A 19,535-nucleotide genomic window follows, 5' to 3' on the forward strand; every position below is an offset into this window, starting at 1 on the left:
CCCTTTAGATTTCAGGTATCGTCTGTCGCAGGAGCTGAGCACCATGTTCCAGCTTCACTGTGGGATTTGGAACATGCCTTTGAGTTAATATTAGTTAGTGATTCATTCAGACTGGATGCCATCTAAGCATTAGCTGGATTTAGAAAGTACAAATTATGTTCCTCATAAAAATCACCAGCAGTTCCTTCAGCAACACTGCAGTGTAAAAATAGAACAGCTAACCAGAACACTAATGGGAATAGTGTTCTCTCTTCCTGAAACCCCTAATCTAAAAGAGATTAGTATTCGGAATTGAGTTCTAGCTGGCGGTTCCTTTCCAAGGGCAAGTATATGCTTCAGTGAGAGAAAACAAAAAGCTTTTTTTTTTTTCATTCTGGAAGGTTCTGTCTCTCAAAGTAAGCTTGTACCATATGCCATGACCTGAGGGCGCCTTTAGCTGGTTTATAAAAGTATCAGGCTTAAACCTGAGTTAGTGGCATTCCAGTAAAAACATGATGGTTGGACAGGAGAACTGGGCTTGCATCCATTGCAGAGCTAACTAGCTGTCTCGACATACAAGGATTTACACTTGCATAACAGGATTTTACCCCGTTCTGCATCCCCATAACAATTCTAGGCCCCTGCATCCTTCTGGAGCAGATTTGGGGAGGGCTAGCGACATGCAGGGGAGGAGAGTTGGGGAAGTCCCATTGCACCAGCGTAAATCCTTACAGGAAAGTTACTTGGAACTGCATTGGATAGAAGCCCTGAGCAATGGAGCTCCACCCCTATTTGAATCACTCTTCAACTTGCAGAAGGGTACTGTTTAAAAAAGGGAGTCTCTTGCATCCCACAAGTGATATGTTTGGAACCCCGAGGTTCCAAACAAATACTTGAAGAGGGCTCGGGCCGCGTGTGATTTGTTGGTCCACTATAAATCAAAGGAAACAGTTTCCCTGTAATGGTGAAACTCATTTCAGCAGCAGCAAGGCACCTACCCCTCTTGTACAGCCAGTTCACAGATGCCCCGGGCAAATCCAAAACATTTTCCTGCCTATGGCAACGAGGAAAATAGTGCATTTTCCCACTTATTTCAAAGTGCATTTCACCCAGGGTCAGTTGAGTGCTTTTGGCACCTGAGAATGAAAATCCCATGAGTGTCATGTCGTCTCCTTGGCAGCAGGCCAAATGACTGACAGTTTGCTGCCTTTTCAAAATCAGCTGCCTCAGGTGGCTTCCTCACACTATCTAATGGTAGGGCCAGACCTGGGTTGCCATTTTGTAATCCTGGCCAATCATTTGTATGCCTTAACGGAACATCTAAAACTGCTCCTGATACTTTAGAATCTCTTCCTCTATATTTAGACCAAATATATCCTTTAGGCTCTCTCCTTCTTCACTATTTTTAACAATGTAAACCACAATTATGGGGTTTATGTGATCCAGAAGCAGCAAGGTGTTAGCTCTCTGTTCCATTTGATCCTCAGAATGGAACACAGGATTGGTATTTTGGAGGCTAAGGAAATGCGGCTGCAGGCAAAAGTACACATAGGTCAGCATGCCAGGGGTGGCTGAGGCCAGAGGTAAAAAGGGGCAGAACAGTATATGCAAATTTTACCTTTGTACTGTAGGTTAGTTTCTAAAAACACTCACATACCCCCAGTGGGCATAGCATGGGTTGCTGGTGTCTGGAGCAGGGCAAGTATTACGCTCCCTGGAGAACAGGGCAGCTGGGGTAGAGGCGCACACCGGGGGGGGGGCACACAGAGCCTGTGAGACACATGGCTACCAATGCTGCCACTGATGGCGGTGGTGGCCATATGCCTTCTCGGCTTGGTGGCTATCCCTCCTGGCTTGGCCAGCCCTGAGGCTGGGCGTGTGGGTGTTTTTTGCCAGCCATGAGTAGAAGGAGCTCCAAAGGCCCAGCCAGGTCACGGCTTGCCTCCCCACAGATCCAGAAGGCAGCAGGAGCTCAGCCATGAGGCCTAGATGAGCGTGTCTGTCATGGAGGCACCTGGTTGCGCCCCCTCAGAATTTTGTGCCTGGGGCTGCTGCTCCTCTGCCCTCTGCACTCTATTCTACTACATACCCTTCTCAACCCTTCACCCAAATAAGCAAGCAGCATTACTGGAGTTCAAGGACACAATCCAGTCAGTCAAAAATACTTCACAGACAGGGGTGTGAAGCAAGGCCCAGTGAGGGGTGTTTCCTGGGGAGATTTCTGAGAGGCAGATGGAGAGGCCTGGATGAGGCATTTGGCTCCCAGGCCTGTCCTCCATCTCTGGTAAAACCATGATGATGGCATCTGCTCTGCAGATGTGTTTCGGGGGCAGGGAGCATTTCACACCAAATATTCTGCAACACACACACCATCTATCTTTATCTCCATCTTTCTATATATACATCTGTACAGACTCAGCCATCACACCCACATTCCCCTTCCAGTGCACTCCTATAGGGAACATGAAGGTGCCTTAAGGCTCTGATTTAACCTGTCAGCTGTAGTCTTGAACTATGAGCCACATTTTTTTTCTTACCTGTGAAAGCTTATAAAAAGATCTATTCAAACATGAAACAATCCCAACTCCACTTTAAGATTAGGCTGTATTGGGGGGGGGGGGACAACACAATGAAAGCAACCCACATGCTCTCATTCCCAGTCTTTTACTTCTCGTCTTTTATTCTTCCTTTGCGTTATTAACAACCTTATTTGCTGAAATCCATGTGTGGGTGGGGGAAACCCATGACTATCCTGCTGAGCTTTCCCCCTTGAGCTGAGCTTTGTGCCTTTCAAATTGGTGCACTGTAACCAATCAATCCAGCCACACTGCAAAAGATCTATTCACTGGGGCCTCACCTCCCATCTGCACATTTCCCTCTAATTCTTTGCCCATTACACCGGCTCCTCTAGGCTATTATCTTCCAATGATTCATTCCTGCTGCAGAAAATAATAAGGGAAAATGTTTCCTTCCAACAAGCCGCTATTGATTTACTTATTGATAACACGCAAAGCCTTTTTGGTTTCAGTAGCATTCTGGGTTTGTTGCTTTTCAGTATTCAAGCCCTGTCACCTCCACCAGGTGGAGAGGAGGGACTGTAGCTCAGGGGCAAAGCATCTGCTTTGGATGCACAAGGTCCCGTCTTCAACCCCCAGCAACTCCAGGCAGGGCTGGGAGAGAAATCCTGAAGAGCTGCTGCCAGCCAGTGTAAGACAAAATGGAGCAATGGTCTGAGTCGATAAAAGGCAGAGACCTGTGTGCCTGTCCATGCGGTAGCAAAGAGCTGGATCACCACTTCAGTCCTCAACATTTCTAGGTAGGGCTGGGGAAGACTGCCTGCCTGAAACCCTGGAGAGCCGCTGCCAATTCAGAGTTGACAGCACAAGGCTTTCGTCGATTGGGAGAGAGCTGCATTAGACTTGCTTCTGCTCTTTTATACATAGAATCATAGAATTGCAGAGTTGGAAGGGACCCTGGGGATCATCTAGTCGAGGCATAGGCAAACTCAGCCCTCCAGATGTTTTGAGACTACAATTCCCATCATCCCTGACCACTGGTCCTGTTAGCTAGGAATGATGGGAGTTGTAGTACCAAAACATCTGGAGGGCTGAGTTTGCCTATGCCTGATCTAGTCCTGTGGTTCCCACAAGGGGGAAAATTGATTTTTAAGGGGGGCAATTCAAGCTTGTTTAGACCAAGTTAACGGCCTTTTAGGCTTCCTCCACGTGAATAGTAGTTCACTTTTTGAATAATAAGAATTATATGTCATGGGGGGGGGAGAGGGGATCAGGATTTTAGAGATGCTTGGGTGGGGCATGGCCAAAAAAAGGTTGGAACCACTCATCTAGTCCCACCCACCTGCAATGCAGGAAAATGCAGCTGTCCCATAGGGAGATTGAACCTGCAACCTTGGCGTTATTGGCACCATGCTTTAGCCAGCTGAGCTACCCAGACTCATACAGGAGCCTTTAAAGTTGTTTTTACTCATGCTTCTATACTTGTTTTTGATGTTTGTTTTTGTAGGTTGCTTTGAGCTCACCTTTCTGTGGGGAAAGTGACTAATAATAATAATAATGTTCATCTTGCTGTTTTCAGCTTTCTAGTGTGACTAGCTTCCCTTGCATTTTCCATATGTGTGGCATACACAGAAGGAAATGGTGTCGCCATAGTAACTTGCATCCATTTCTCGAGCTGCAAAGCATATCTCCTTGAGACAGAATAGAAATGCAGAGCGCATTTTCCCATTGCTTTAGAATGCATTTTGTCTTCTCGTAACAAACTTATCTTATTGGGCCAAACTCCCAGTGTCCTAAATCTCTAATTCTGTGATTGGAATCCCACTCCATTTACATGTTCTATCAGAGACAAACCACAGTACATGATTTGGTATGTGCTTAAAACTACATGCCAAACTGCAGTCATATCTATTCTGTATCACCAACTATACAGCTATAATACCAGACCTGTGTTTATTATGAAGGGGTGGGGGGAGGAGAGCAACCACACAATACAGGCAACATAAAATATGTGTAAATAATGTGTATTGGGTTGTTACTCAACTACAGATTTTTCAATAATATTCATATGTATTTATGGTTACAGGTAAAAAAATACCCCATAGAGTGCAATATTTACTCAAAAGTAATTCTCACTGAGTTCAGGCTAGCTTCCTTCCATGTAAATGTGCATAGGATTGCAACCTAAATCTACTCAAGATTGTGTTTGTGAGTCTGCATGGACCAGTATATAGATTTAGTCAACTTTACCTTTCATAAGCTCATTAGTTTGTGTGAACTGTTTTCCAGACCTGTGAAAAGAGACGACAAAGTGGGGATGGCAGCCACTGGATCAGCTGGCCTCAGTTCTTGAAAAATAGCCAAATTTGACGTGACATTTTCCCCACAATGGGTCCTTGGCCTCATTTGTTTGTAAGGGTAACCCAAACTATGACTTACCATGATGTATGAACCAGGCTCTGGTTTGTCTTCCCAAACAAACCATTAGCGATAAACCAAGAAAAAACCTTGGTTGCAGTTCATGTGTTGGATGAGACAAACTGCATGCCTGGGCTCACCTGTAATGCTTAGTATAAGGTAGCAAGGCAGCAGTAGGATGTGGGGGGGGGGGTAAAGGAGCCACAATTTTCTCTCCAGGCACACTTGCTTGTTCATGGCAAACCATAACTTGGTAATGTTACATGCAAACCGGCCCCATATTTTGCTCTTTTCTTTGTACAGGTTATTCTTTTTCCATTTTGCTGAACAAGTGTGACAGGATGTGCCAAAATCAGCGATCATTAATGAGGCCCTGAACAGCCATAATCCTGTTACTGCCTCATGAAAGAGCATTTTACTATGAAGCATTTTCATTTAATACACTGGTGAGACATCTTTCTTTTCAACTTGCTCATCTTCATCAGGCCAGTAACTGCTATTATTATTTATAGGGATCCTGTGCCTCTAGATATTGTTGGCCACCGGTTCCCATCACCCCTGGTCATTAGGCATGCTGGCTGGGGCTGATGGGAGTTGGAGTCTAACCACAAGTTCCTCATCCTTTGTATATAGATGCTGTTCTTCCGTTGTCATTATCCTCTCTTGAAGGCAAAGCAATCCTTGCATTTCCAGTTAGGCGTTATTTCCTTTTCCTGTTTAAAGCAGATAATTTTTCATTTCCTCTAAACAGGTGCTCCGAGGCTGAACCTTACCTTTTCATGAGTTTGGGTGAGCATTGTCTCTCCAAGTTGGACGATGAGTGCTTCACATGCATGGTGTTGTAGGAAGTGTGCGTGTATTCGTTTTCATCATTGTAGTCTGGACCAAGTAAAGTCCGAGCCCAAGTGCCCATGTCATAAGGAGGAAGTGTCCCTCCAAACTCTGAGGGCAAGCAGTCAGGGTGTATAAGCTGGTGAAGGCTATTCAGATTGTTACCATGAAGAAAGATCTTTGAAAAAAGAAAAACAGACAAGAACACAGTTCATTGGCTCTCAGTTTTTCATGGCTGTTAAAATATTAAGGATGCTTAATATTTAAACTTTTTCAAGGTTTGCCGAAGTACAAAAAATATTAGGGGGAGGGAATCTTTGAGGTGGGAGTGGAAAGTCCAAAGCTGTGAGTTTGGAGCATGCTACATGTTCATGGAATGCTGAGTGATTGATAGAGTAGCAGAAATGGAAAACCCGGCTGTGTTGAGGGAGGAATGGCAGGGTCAGTCAGCTACAATGGCCAGTCAGTCAGCTACAAACAGGAGCGATCCATACTCCAACATTTTGCTGCAGGTCTGTTGTAGACACTAACACAGCAAAAATAAGGTGATGAGCAGCAACTGTGTTGGCTTTTGGCGGTAATTTTCTAGGTTATTCAAAGCTACTGGTTTTGATATCTGAAGGTTTTCACTTCCTATGAACTTTATCAGAGCATAGGGCTTCGCATAGGATAAATCCCTTCATGTCTTAAGATGGGAAGGAGAATCTCTGATGAAAATTCTGTTTTGAAGGCTATGAAAACTGCTGCCTGCTGATGTGTGGTCTTCACACAGCCATTGCCCCCAACACTATGGCATGGGCTTTCTGGCTGCTGAGATCATAAAGCACACCTTGCTAGCTCTTTTGATTAAAAAAAGGCAAGCCTTTTCTGTTTCAACATGCTGATGGGGCATTCATTTATTTTATTATTTATCATGTATACTTATTAAGGGTGTGCATCTGCTCTGCATGAACATAGCAAGGGGAACAGGGGGGATTTGAGGGTCTCCCCCCTGAGTTGAAGCATAATGTCAATTATTCCAGCTCCCCGCTGAGTCAGATTGGGATTCTCACAAAAGCTTCATGTCTGTCACTCTGTTTCTATCCTTTTCAACAATCAATGTTTCCCATATATCTCTGTGTTTCTCTAGCTCCAAGGCTTTGCAAGAAGTGGGGCTGCCCAAAATTGAAAGAGCTCTTGGTTGTTGTTTTTTGTTAAAACCCACTCTGGAGGGACTCCTGTGCCTATAAATTTCATTTACTTTGGCCAAAAGGCTAAAAAACCTGTAGTCGTTTTTAGGTTCCCCGTTGTACTAAGTGGAGAAGCACAGGATTTTGTTTTATACAGATCTGTTGAGAACTCGAAAATAGATCAAAGTAGAAAGTGCACAGAGCAACTCAGAAACACACTGCAATTGAAAACACACAGACACACAAATGCAGATCTGAGATGACACTTGGGGCTTGTGCATACCACTCACATTTATATCCTTCAATAGAATTCCAAGGGGAGGGGGAGCACTAAAAACATTGGGAAAGCACATTTAAGATGGATAGGAGGATGGATGGAATAGAAATTTTAATTGAGGATGATGATGACAATAATGCCTGCAGGAGATGCATTTAAATGCATCTAAGGGAGACTGGTACATTCAAATGCCATAACTTGCTTTGAGCCCCTTATCAATATTCTTTAGCGGTCTGTTATTGCTCATTTTGTAATCCATGTAAATGATTCCCTTACTACTGTCTGGGCTTTTTATGTCAGTGTCCTTTCCTGTCCTTTCACTTTTATTCTTTTCCCTACATCTATAGTTTTTTGCAACATCAACCCTGCTATGTGGGAATCCCATGCTGATGACTACAGTGTAGATCATGTCATGTATCCACAGCATTGACAGTCAGGTCATGTATCCACAGCATTGACCAGAGGAGGAATGACCACTAGGAAGAGTGCAGAGAAGAGAAATGCCTAATTCAGCACCAGTGCCGGATTTACATATAAGCTAAACAAGCTACAGCTTAGGGCCCCACTCTCTTGGGCTCCCCAAAAAATGTAAAGGAAAAAACCCACTGGATGTACATTTCCAAAATATAAGATAAAAAACAAATAAAATAAAACCTACATACAGCAACAGTGTTTTGTGTTGTGTAGGCTCCTATGATGTAAGTAATGGGCCCCGCCTGCTAGCCTGTTTCCTAAAATATCACTGGTTTGCTCATTTCTATATATAGGATGCCTACATTCTGCATGTGCAAATGGCTTTCGATACCTATTAGGTCCATAAATGACCATATAGCATATATTCAACACAAAAAACAGCGACAATTTGTTGTTGACAAAGGACAGCTGGACATATAAAGGGCCCCATTACTTTCAGTAGTTTATGGCCTCATCAAACCTAAATCCAGCCCTGATCAGCACAACAGGATGTCTTCATTTTCCCCAGCTGCAATAAAACATATCTCTCCCTTATTGGTCTCTACAGCCACAGCAAGTGCTGTAACTCCAACAGCTTGACTTTACCCCTGATGGTGCACTCTTCCCTTTTCTCTTGAGACAGACAGATGCCAAGGATGATGGTTGTTTGGGTGTATTCTATCAATTACATTTCTCCACTTATCTCACTGTAAAAAAACAGTTTTTTTTGGGAGGGGGTGGAGTGTCAATTTGGGAAGCTTCTCTTTGCATTCCTGTTTGGTACCAAAAGTGTTGCTCTTTGCAGTTTTTCTCCTGGATTGGGAGTATGAAGCTCTGTCTGTAGAGACTTTCTTTGACTCCATCCACACTCCTTTCCTACGTCAATCAAGCATGCCTCTTCAGCTAGTTTTCTAGCCATTAGAGGAGTTGCATAGAAAAGTACCTTCTTCAAGCATAGTTTTATGAAGGCTGTAGTAAAAATGGTATATAGTAGGAATCGATATTCCCAAGTCCTTTGCCATAATAAAGTCCTGCTTCTTCTCCAGCAGTGCTTGGAATTTGAATTATTTGGGTGACATCAGTTATTCCCCCACTCACCCTTTTACAAGAAAAGCAATCTGCTGAGGAAGCAAAATGGGAGACTTCTCTCAAGATGTCTGTAATACAGGGATGAAATGCCTTGTGGGGAAACATCTGGGAGCAGAGGCAGCACATGTCAGGAAGGGGCAGAAGGAGAGACAAAAATGGGTGCAGCAATGTGTGTGACTCTAACAATTGTATGGGAGGCTTTGTGCCAGCCACGTAAAAAACAGAGGTTTCCTTACATACCTTCCCATCCTCTGTCCAGGCAAGCAAGAGGCATCATCACAGTTCAAAGACACATTCCAGCCAGACAAATTCACTTGAGGAAGGTACAGAGCACAGCTAGTTAAGGATGTGGTCTGAGGAGCTGGGGAGGAGAAACGTCCACATTCACACCATACATTTAAAGTGCTATGGCAGCACTTTAAACAGTCATGTCTCCCCCCAGGAATTATGGGAGCTGTAGTTTTGTTACGGGTGCTGAAAGTTGTAAGGAGACCCCGTTCCCTTCAGAGAGCAACAATTCACAGGGTGGTTTAAGAATCAATCTCTCTTCCCAGGGAACTCTAGGAACTGTAGCTTGGGGGGGGTAGGGGGTCTCCTAACAGCTCCTAGTGCCCTTAGTAAACTACAGCTCACAGAATTCTTCGTAAGAAGCCATGACTATGGCACATTAAATGTATTGGGTGAATGTGGCCAGAGAGCCCCCATAGCATGAGGTTCCTCTGCTCATCTGTAATGGGTAGGGCTCTTCAAACAGTTTCTGTGGGTTCCTCACCCCCAGTACTCTACCGTAGCTGTGTGTGTTTATACTATAAAATTGTGTCTTTTTTTGTACACAATGAAAGGTGTATTTCCCCCCCTTCTGGTGCCTGGCTTAGATTCTGAAAATAACTGTCTCCTGCTGAAATATTGATTGCATACGGGCTGTTGGCAAACTCCAACCGAGGCGTCAGCTTGCGCTGCCATCCTGAGGCCATGCAAAGCAAAACCACACAAAGACAAAAGGAGGAGGCGCAGAAAGCAGGGACCCCCTTGTGCCACTGGGGGTGGGGGGGTGGGCTTGGGGCTTGCTTCGTTTTCTAATTACCCTTTTCCTTGTCTTGTCTTTGAGGAAGGGCTTGATGAGCGTGTACAGGGCATGGATGTACCAAGGCTGGTTCACAAAATGGACTCCTCCAAAGCGAGCAGGAAAGCTGTCCTGTGAAGAAGAAAGAAACGGAAGCCAATTAACAGAGGCAGCCAGTTAGGTAGGCAAGGAGCGGGTCTACAGGCTGGGCTGTTAATTGATGCATTAGGATCGACTACTTTGCAGCACAAACACACACACAAAGCTTCTGCCTTAACAATCTCTTAGCACTTGCACAGTGGGGCAGCTGCAGGGATGTGGGTGTGTGGTTTAAAGTCTCAGACTCATCCCTAGTTCTGTGTGTGTGTGTGTGTGTGTGCGCGCGCGCGCATGTGTGTGCATGTGCATGTATCTTTCTTTGCAAGCAGCACAGCATGAATGCGGGAGAGAGTGTGTTTTCTAATTCCCCATTGTGTCACAGAGCCAAGTTCCCATACACCTCTGTGAACACGGCTCACCTCTTCACCCCGGATGCCTTCCCTTCCCCCCTCTGCCCTCCCCCCAAGCCATCATTACAATAGCTGAACTTTCTGGGTGAATGAACTGCACATTATGAAGAAGAAGACGGGTGGAAAATGTTGATAAGTGAAGCTGTTGAGAGGGAGCGGCGTGACAGCACCATGGAAACTGACGCAGACAAGTGCTTGCTTTTGGAGGTTTTGTACAGATACCCAGCAAATTAGCATGCAGGTAGAGTCCTTTCTCCCAGAGTTGTCTGCAGTGGTGGATCCTATTTCAGGTATGCAGCATAACATGGATGAAAGACAGGGCAGACTTTTTCCGGGGTCATTTTCTATCATGAATTCTATTTAATCTCAACATTAGATTCATACAGAATAGACAGGGAATAGACTGGCGTCCTCTGTCATTTTGAAACACTGATGCCTAAGTATATGTTGTAATTACATCCACACACAAAAAAGAAGTTGCCTGCTGTTGGAGAGCATTAGAGGAGCCTTTTTAGTGTTGTTGTTGTTGTTGTTGTCGTCATTGTTTTTTTAAAAAAAGCTGACTGGCAAGGAACTGCCCCTAAAGCATGTTGTCAACTAAAACGCAACAGTGTTGTGACAATGGAGGAGCTGTGCATCAGGGCAAAGTGCGATGAGGGTGAGTTTAAAAGGTTTTTAAATTGCAGCATTCTTTGTGAATATTCCCATCATTACCCCTGAGGGAAGAGGAGAGTATTTCTACGTAAATTACTGTGGCATCTCTCATTGGCAGGAACAGGGCTTTGCTAGAGTCCCAGTGGGAGTAAATCAGCACAGTTTTGCAAAGAGTCAACGGTAAGTTACATTTTGCTTGGAAGGCTGCAGCTCTCTATCACCTGAGAGCCAGGGACAGAGAAACTGCCACACACATTCATTTGTGTATCCCAAGCATAGGCAAACTCCGGCCCTCCAGATGTTTGGGACTACAATTCCCATCACCCCTAGCTAACAGGATCAGTGGTCAGGGATGATGGGAATTGTAGTCCCAAACATCCCGAACCAGAGCAGCTATAGAGAGGTTTTCAGCTGCCTTCTGCTCTTCCTACCACTGCTGGCAGCCAGGGGCTGCCTCCCTGCTCCTTCCCTTCCATAGCAGCAGCAGGAGGAGCTGGTCACAGAAGCTATACTGTGCTTGGCTCTGGGCTTGGTCTCCTCTGCCTCCTTTTTTTTTAACATTGGGGGCAGCCCCCCCCCAAAAAAAATATATTCGGGGGGGGGAGCTTGGCTCCCAGGAGTTGGCACCCATACAGGGATTGAATCTGGGACCCTATACATGCAAACCATGTGACTTACCTGAAGGAGCATCTCCACACCCATCATTCAGCCCAGACACTGAGGTCCAGCTCCAAGGGCCTTCTGGTGGTTTCCTCCCTTCGAGAAGTGAGGTTACAGGGAAACAAGCAGAAGGCCTTCTTGGTAGCCGTGTCTACCCTTTGGAACACCCTTCTGTCAGATGTCAAGGAAATAATAATAAACAACTATTGACTTTTCTAAAAGTCATCTGGAGGCAGCCCTGTATAGGGAAGTTTTTAATGTTTGATGTCTTACTGTGCTTTTATATTTGATGGAAGCTGCCTGGAATGTCTGAGGCAACCCAGTCAGATGGGTACGGCAGAAATAATAAAATTATTATTATTACCATGTGAGTAACAGGCCCCTTCTGCAGCTGGATGCCCAATGGGCAGCTTACAGGCAATTTCACATGGATTCCAAGAGTTTCATAACACTACAGTAAAAGCCAACAGGGTGCTCTGGATACCTTACAACAATTTTAAAACACTCCCAAACTCCAGACATACTTCTGCTATCTCTCTCCTCACATAGGCTATCATACAAGGAAACCAAGGCAGTCTCAGTGCCTAAAATGTGCCTGAACCACAACTGGATCCAGAAAAGAAGACTTATTAAAGAGTGCCTGGAATTGGTCAGTCACCTCTCTCTCTAGAAACTTGCACAGGAAAGGGACATGTGCAACCAGCCTACAGTTGTTAAGATCTTCTGGGTCCAAAGAAAGTTTCTTAAGGAATGGTCCCACTACTGCCTCAGAGGGACATTTATTATCTCATTGGCCCAGCTGGTGGTCCCATCCCTACAAAATGTTATCAGCCACAAGGGAAAAGATCAAGAACACAACGGTTCCCTGCACTTATCAAAGTACCTTATCCACATTCTTGAGTCTTATCAATTGAAATTCATCTACCAGCACTTGACCAGGCAGCACCCTGCACACTACTGGAAACTGGCCTGCTAGGTTCTTATAGATATAAGCAATTTCATCCTGAAAATGCCTTGCAAATCAATCCACCTCCAATATGTAAAAAGTCCTGTACCAGAATGGAGAGATTCTTCACTGCCATCACCACTGAATAATAGACTTTCCTTTTAATAAAACCTGCAGACATGTTACACCACTGTTAGACTAAAACACAGCAAAAAAAGGTAAAGGTAAAGGGACCCCTGACCATTAGGTCCAGTCATGACCGACTCTGGGGTTGCGGCGCTCATGTCGCTTTATTGGCCAAGGAGCCGGCTTACAGCTTCTGGGTCACGTGGCCAGCATGACTAAGCGAACCAGAGCAGCGCACGGAAACGCCGTTTACCTTCCCGCCGGAGCGGCACCTATTTATCTACTTGCACTTTGATATGCTTTTGAACTGCTAGATTGGCAGGAGAAAACACAGCAAATCATTTCCCAAATAACACAGTAAAAATGGAGAAATCTTTACAGAAATGCCACCCCAGTAAAGTCTGTGGAAATATTTCTAACTATAAGCCTTAGAACAGGCATGGGCAAACTCTGGCCCTCCAGATGTTTGGGACTACAATTCCCACCATCCCTGACCACTGGTCCTGTTAGCTAGGAATGATTGGAATTGTAGTCCCAAACATCTGGAGGGCTGGAGTTTGTCTATGCCTGCCTTAGAACCTACACCTCCCCTTCCTAGTTTCTCATTATAATGGCATAATGTGATTTAGCCAACTCACCATTAACAGGTGTAATTAATTTTCTTGCCTGATTGTTTTGAAAAAAACTTTGAACTTGTGTCTTGTTCTATCATGGAGGTTCAGGGCAAGAAACAACAGGTTCAATTAATTAAGTAAGTAAAATGTATTCATCGAAAAGAGTTACTCCACCTTTATTGAAAAGGCGAGTAGCAACACCAGCATTAAAAACATCAAAGCATTAGCTAAACAAAAAAAACCCCTAAACAGTTAAAAAAATGGCAGGATAAAACCTAACCTATAAAAGTATAATTATAAAGGCAACAGCTGAAAACCAAACATTAACTTCTGGTGGATATTTTAGTAGATATTTAACTAAGTGGATCTTTAGAGGAGGAGAAATATAATGTGGTCACCAACTAGGTTTTATCTCAACTAAACCTACTGAAATTAATAGACCAAAACTTGGTAAATCACCAATCAAAAAGTGGCTAAATTATACTCAAGAGTTAAACCCATTGACTTCAATGCTTCTATCCTGAGAATGACTTGGTCAGATACTAGCTAATTAAAATAAGCATTTGTTTGAAGTAGACCTAGATATAATTTTTGGATGGCAGTATGGGGTTCTGATTCTGCAGTGGTATATAGAATACATCGACAAATTAGTTGAAGGCAAAAAAGCTTTTGCTTCATGTGTGTGAACTATGTAGACCTTTCTTTGTGATTTGAGCCTGCCCCACTCTCTCCCTCTTCTCAGAGAGAATGTGAGATGGGCACATTGTATCTCAGTAGGGGGAAAAAGAATTAAGGCACAGGGAGGAGGATGGTGGGGAGGAAGGACCCTGCAAACGCAGTAATTTGTTATTTCACTGTCTAGGAGCCATGGAGGTTTGCTGCTCACATTACTCATTTGTTTTCTGATTTCCCCAAGGTTCTTTTTGTTAACTTGGGAAGTAAAGCCATTACGTGTCAGTATTTCTCTATTCTCCCCACTGCCTCCAGCAGCACATTCTCCTTTCTTGTAGAAGCATGCCGCAGAAACCTAATGCATCTTTGCTGCCAAATGCTAAATATACTACCATGCAAAGCAAGAAAGGTATTTCTTAAAAGCTGCATCAGAGCCACTATACGTATTGCATCTTCAGATGGTCCCTGAACAAAATCTACAATAGTATAGCTGAACCAAAACTATTTAGGGCCAAGCAACAGATTGGGTTAAGCGTACTGTTTGGTGCTCTCTGTTTGGTGATGTTGTTCAATTTTTAATTAGCAGCTGAAGGTGGGCCTGACCCCAAGCAGATGGCAGTCCACATGGAGGGGGCATTTAACCTTTTCTTCCTGTGCTGTAGCCTTTGCAAAGCAAAATTGCTAACTGAAGCGTTAATGATTGAAGCATATTCCCAGGAAATGCCGCAGTGCAATACCGCTGATAAAAGTACCATCCTCCAAGATCCAATGCAATTGAAACAATAACTTTTAAAGATTAAAGTTCTTCTATATTTAGGAAGGCATTAAAATCACAAATTAAAATATTTAAATCCCAAAAGATCGTCTTGCTCAACACAAAAAACATGAAAGGCAAAGCTTCTTGCCTTTAAACACAACATGCAATCTTTTCATTTTAAGGATTTATAGCTTTCTAAGGCTAGTAAGTATTATATCAGGCATAGGCAAACTTGGCCCTCCAGATGTTTTGGGACTACAACTCCCATCATCCGTAGCTAACAGGACCAGTGGTCAGGAACAATGGGCGTTGTAGTCCCATAACATCTGGAGGGCTGAGTTTCCCTATGCCTGTATTATATCTATACAGTTTCTCAAAAAGTTCCTCTTGGTTAGTGGATTCACTTGCCGCCATATGATTCCAGTGCATGCTGACTGCCTTGGTTCCAGCTGATTTATTTCCAGGACATGTGGTGATAAAACATTTCTAGATTGTTCCTCCTTGGCCCAGTAAATCCCCATGCCATTCTTTATGTGCATGAAGTCCATTTGTGTAAAGAACAGCACAAGAATCACTTGCAGTAATGTGAGCAATTGCCCCAGACCCAAACTTTTTCTGTCAGCAGATTTATTTTCAGGCTCCAGTTTGCTGCCAAACAATGCAGGCTGGAGCTTTGCTCTACAGGGGCAGGACCTGGTAGTGCAATTGAGCTGGTACCTTGCCATTTAAAAGGGCAAATCCAGGATACAAATGAATTTGTTTATAGGTGTCACCAGATTGCCATTTTGAACAGGATACTTGGGTGAACGTTCATGTTTTTGTTTTAAATATATCTGCACTTTGGGGTGTTTTTCTAAATTGTTTTTCTTGCACATCACCTTGAGACGTGTGTGTAGGAGGTGATTAATAATAATAAACAGTAATAAACAATAATATGACTAATTTTAGCTTAAAATTGCTGCAGAGAGCTGGATTCCCTCCCCTTTAAAAACTTAACATTGCACACCATGCCTTGTCCTTTTAAAAATATAGCGTGACTCCAGTGTAAACCTACATACCTTGGCTTGCACCCAAAGTGAGGCAGCAAGTAGGAAACGTTCAGACCAAGAGTGAAATCTAGCTGTCGAATATATCCCTCTGTATCCCTATATGAACCAGTATATACAGTCTCTGTATCTCTATATGAACCAGTGCTGCAGATGTAATAGTAACAGCTTCTAATTACACTGAGAAAAGAATCCTACACCATTTTGAGCCCGGGTTCATTTTTGAGACCCTAGGTTAGTTGGTTAGGTGATTGTAGCTGGTATAGTTCAGTGCTGACAATCTGGAAGCATCTGTCCATTAAAAAAAAATGTAGTAGTCAGAACTAAAATCAGTACTCAGAACTGAATTTTCACTTTGCTAGTCTCCAAGCATAACCACTATCTTCAATCTCCCTCCTTGCTTAGAAAACAGATTAAATAATAGAGAGCTATAGCAGAATCTGTGTTAAGTTATTTTTCTACTTCACAAACTCCGCTGGAATACGTTGGCCCGCACCAGGGAATTATCATATTTAATCCTTTAGCAGACACACCCTATAGATTTTTCCAATGTGTTTGTTTTCTTGTAGTGTTCAGTACATAATAAACTGAGCAATTAACAATTGTTTCCCATAATCATTCTTGCAATATAATGAGATGTCCATGCCTTCTGTTTATTTTGCAGTTGACAGATGAGTTAAATAAAGTGAGTTGCAGAGCCAAAGTACTTGCTCAGGAAGTTTTGATCTGCCTTTGCAAAATAACAGTGTCCTATTTTATGATCCATCAAAATAAATCATAGCCTTGAGATTTCTATAGCTGTCTCTAGAAATCATAAATACTGTGTGTGTGTGTGTGTGTGTGTGTGTGTGTGTGTGTGTGTGTATAATGCTAAGTGTGCCACTTTGGAGCTCTCTACATCAGGGGTGGAGAAAATGTAGGCCTTGACCTAATTTCAGGGTTGGGGGGGAGCCTAGAGGGAGAAGCAGGGAATGTCAGGGAGATAATGGGAGGAGGAATGGAAGGAGGAAAAGGGAGAAGTGTTTGCCAATAAAGCCCTAAATGACTTAAGTTAGGATATCTGGAAGACTGACTCCTCTGTACAACCCTGCCCAGAGGTTGGGGGGGGGTCATTTACAGAGATCCTGTTAAATCCCCTACCAGCAAAATAAGTTTTGTTGGTGGGAATGTGAGGTGTGGCTTTTTCCGTGTCAGCCCCCTGCTGGTGGTTCATCCAGTTGAAGGAGATGAGCCTAGCCCTGCCCCAATGCCTGGTGCCATTTTGGCAGGCAGTGAAAACTTTCTTATTCTGTGTGACTATTTAATGGCTTTTAATATATATGAGAAGGCTGAACTCTGCCACTTTTGGTTTTCAAGGTTTTGGTTTTAATTTTTGTAACTAGGTGGTGTTTGGTTTGGTTCTTTCATTCTTGTGGGCCTTTGTTAGGCCCCAAAGTGGTATTAAAATCTCAGAAATAAAATACTGTATATCAGAAAGGCGTCTGCAAGCGATCAGTTCAGATCTTTAGCGAAAGGGATATTTCCTGGCAGCCCAGTGAGTGGAGAAGAAAAGGGGGAGGGGAGAGAGAGCGAGAGAGAACATCAGAAGAGCTTGCTAGATGGGACAGTGGCCCATCTAGTCCAGCAACCTGTTTTCACAGTGGCCAGTCGGATGCCTGTGGGAAACGGGCAAGCAAGACCTGAACACAAGAGCATTCTCCCCTCCTGAGCTTTCCAGAAACTGGTATTCAGAAAAGAGTGTGACTCCACCAACGTTTAGGTTCTGTTTCAGCAGTGCATTTTTTTAAAACCTCCACAGTCAGAGGCAGTATGCTTCTGAGCACCAGATGTAGCAGTTACAATCACACAGATCCTCCGGTACATATCCTTGTATTCAAGGACACATAGACCAAGGCCAATATACAAAACAATGTCAAAGGCACTCCTTTAGAAGTAAGGCTCAGGCTTGAGAGATGCACAACCTGAAATGGTGTTGCAGGAAAAAAATCCATTCTGAATATTCTCCACTGTTGCCTTCACTAACGGCCACCAACCTGAATGGTTTTAAAAGGGTTACTCTGTGTGCTGCCAACAGCAATGGAGGAGATATTTCTCTCAACATCAGCTGCTGGGGAACAGAAGTCCTGATGCACTTAGGTCCTGCTTCTGGTGGCCACTGCAAGAACAGGAAGCTGAACCAGATAGGTTGATCCAGCAGGTCTCTTCTTCTTAGGCTTCCTAACAGAATTATAGAACTGGGAACCACATCATCTTGGAATGATGGCTATCCACATTGTCCTCATTCAGACAAGGCTGTGAAATGAATGCTACTGTTGATTCAGGATCTCGAGTCTTCTTTTAATTTTAACCTCACAATGTCTGCAAGCTAGTAAGCTTCAGGGTCATTGTAACCTATTAGCTTTCCATTGCTCATTTAAAGTCATCAGACCAGCAGCAGATAATTATCTCGGAGAAGTGACGTTTCTAAGCCAAATCAGACTATCCAGGGAATACCAACAACCCTGGAGCGGATTTTGCTTTTCTAATTTACTCCTTGTTTGCGCTGTCATCTTGTATTGTGCAGCATTAAGGACAAGGAGAAAAGTATTAGTGTGGAAAGGGAAGAGACAGTTCCACAGCTACCATGTATCTTGTTCTCTGTTAAATTAATAGGAAGAGTGCAATCAATAGACCGAATCTCTTGGGGCTGATTTGATGCCCAAATTAAGTTTTGGTTGTTGTTGTTCTAAAAAAAATTCATTTTAGTTCAATCCACTGTTCATGCATTCACATTTCAATCCTACTTTTATACTCATTTATGTTGCCACATAACCAGCAATGGCTGGCACCAAATACCCCCTCCACCCCAAAGAAAAGCAGTGTTACTGCTGTTCCCTGGAATGATCCAAAGGTAGGGACAGGTGGTTCTGAGGTCAGGGCTGCACAAGCACACCGACAGAGCCAATCCAATTCTTACCTGATGGTAATAGCATTTTGGTACATGAGTGATTAACAACCCCAAGATACAAAGTAGCTGACAGGGAGTACTCCAGATGTTCTTGGACTCCAACTGACACCACCCCAGACCACCGGCCACTTTGCCTGGGGCTGATGGGAGCTGTAGTCCAATAACATCTGGGGTGCACCAGCCTTGAGACCCTGGTGCAAAGGGTAGCAGCCAGGTTGAGTCAGAGAGAATGAAGGTGTGCAACCAACTAGGGGTCACATTTTGCATGCAACTGGAAGGATAAAAGCAAAAGCTGTGTTTAAAATGCTTTCTTGATCATTTGCGAGTCTCTTTCAAAATGCACTGTGCCCTTGAGGCATCTTATCAAGGGGATCCATGCCATTTCTATGCCATTTCTACACCACTTCTATTGTGCATTTTCATGACCCTGGGCCTGGCAGTATCTGTACATCCAAGCATGGGAAAGTGAGCAGCCAGGGACTTCTCCCAAAATGTCACAGAGAGGATAAATGCCCCCAGCTTTGGTTAACATGGATAAGTACAACAAAACAGAACATAATTATGGAAGGCCTAGTGGCACTTGCCTTTCATTTCACAAAAGCCGGCTGACTTAAAAGCAACAGTCTCTCTCCTCCTCTTCTTGGTTCGTGCACACGCATTATACAGTATTGACTGATGGAATGGGGCTTGTGTAGTAATCCATTACATTCAGAATTAATTGAACTACATACTCATGGGCAAATTGATTCAAGTTAAATAGAAATTCATCTCAACCATTCTGTGCCAACCAAACTGGGGGGGGGGGAGGA

The 19,535-nt window shown here is 43.8% G+C and overlaps 1 protein-coding gene across 1 annotated transcript in view; it reads right to left on the reverse strand.

The window, feature by feature from the left end:
- Positions 1 to 19,535, reverse strand: part of CLVS1 (clavesin 1) — a 62,666-nt gene that overhangs the window by 3,424 nt on the left and 39,707 nt on the right. The window contains exons 4-5 of the mRNA XM_083518017.1: positions 9,817 to 9,927; positions 5,687 to 5,922 (exon numbers count right to left, since the gene is read on the reverse strand). Coding sequence (XP_083374143.1) covers positions 5,687 to 5,922; positions 9,817 to 9,927 — 347 coding nt within the window. The remainder of the gene's footprint in view (positions 1 to 5,686; positions 5,923 to 9,816; positions 9,928 to 19,535) is intronic.

This window comes from Podarcis liolepis (assembly GCF_965112155.1).
Source record: "Podarcis liolepis genome assembly, chromosome: 8".
Taxonomy (NCBI): domain Eukaryota; kingdom Metazoa; phylum Chordata; class Lepidosauria; order Squamata; family Lacertidae; genus Podarcis; species Podarcis liolepis.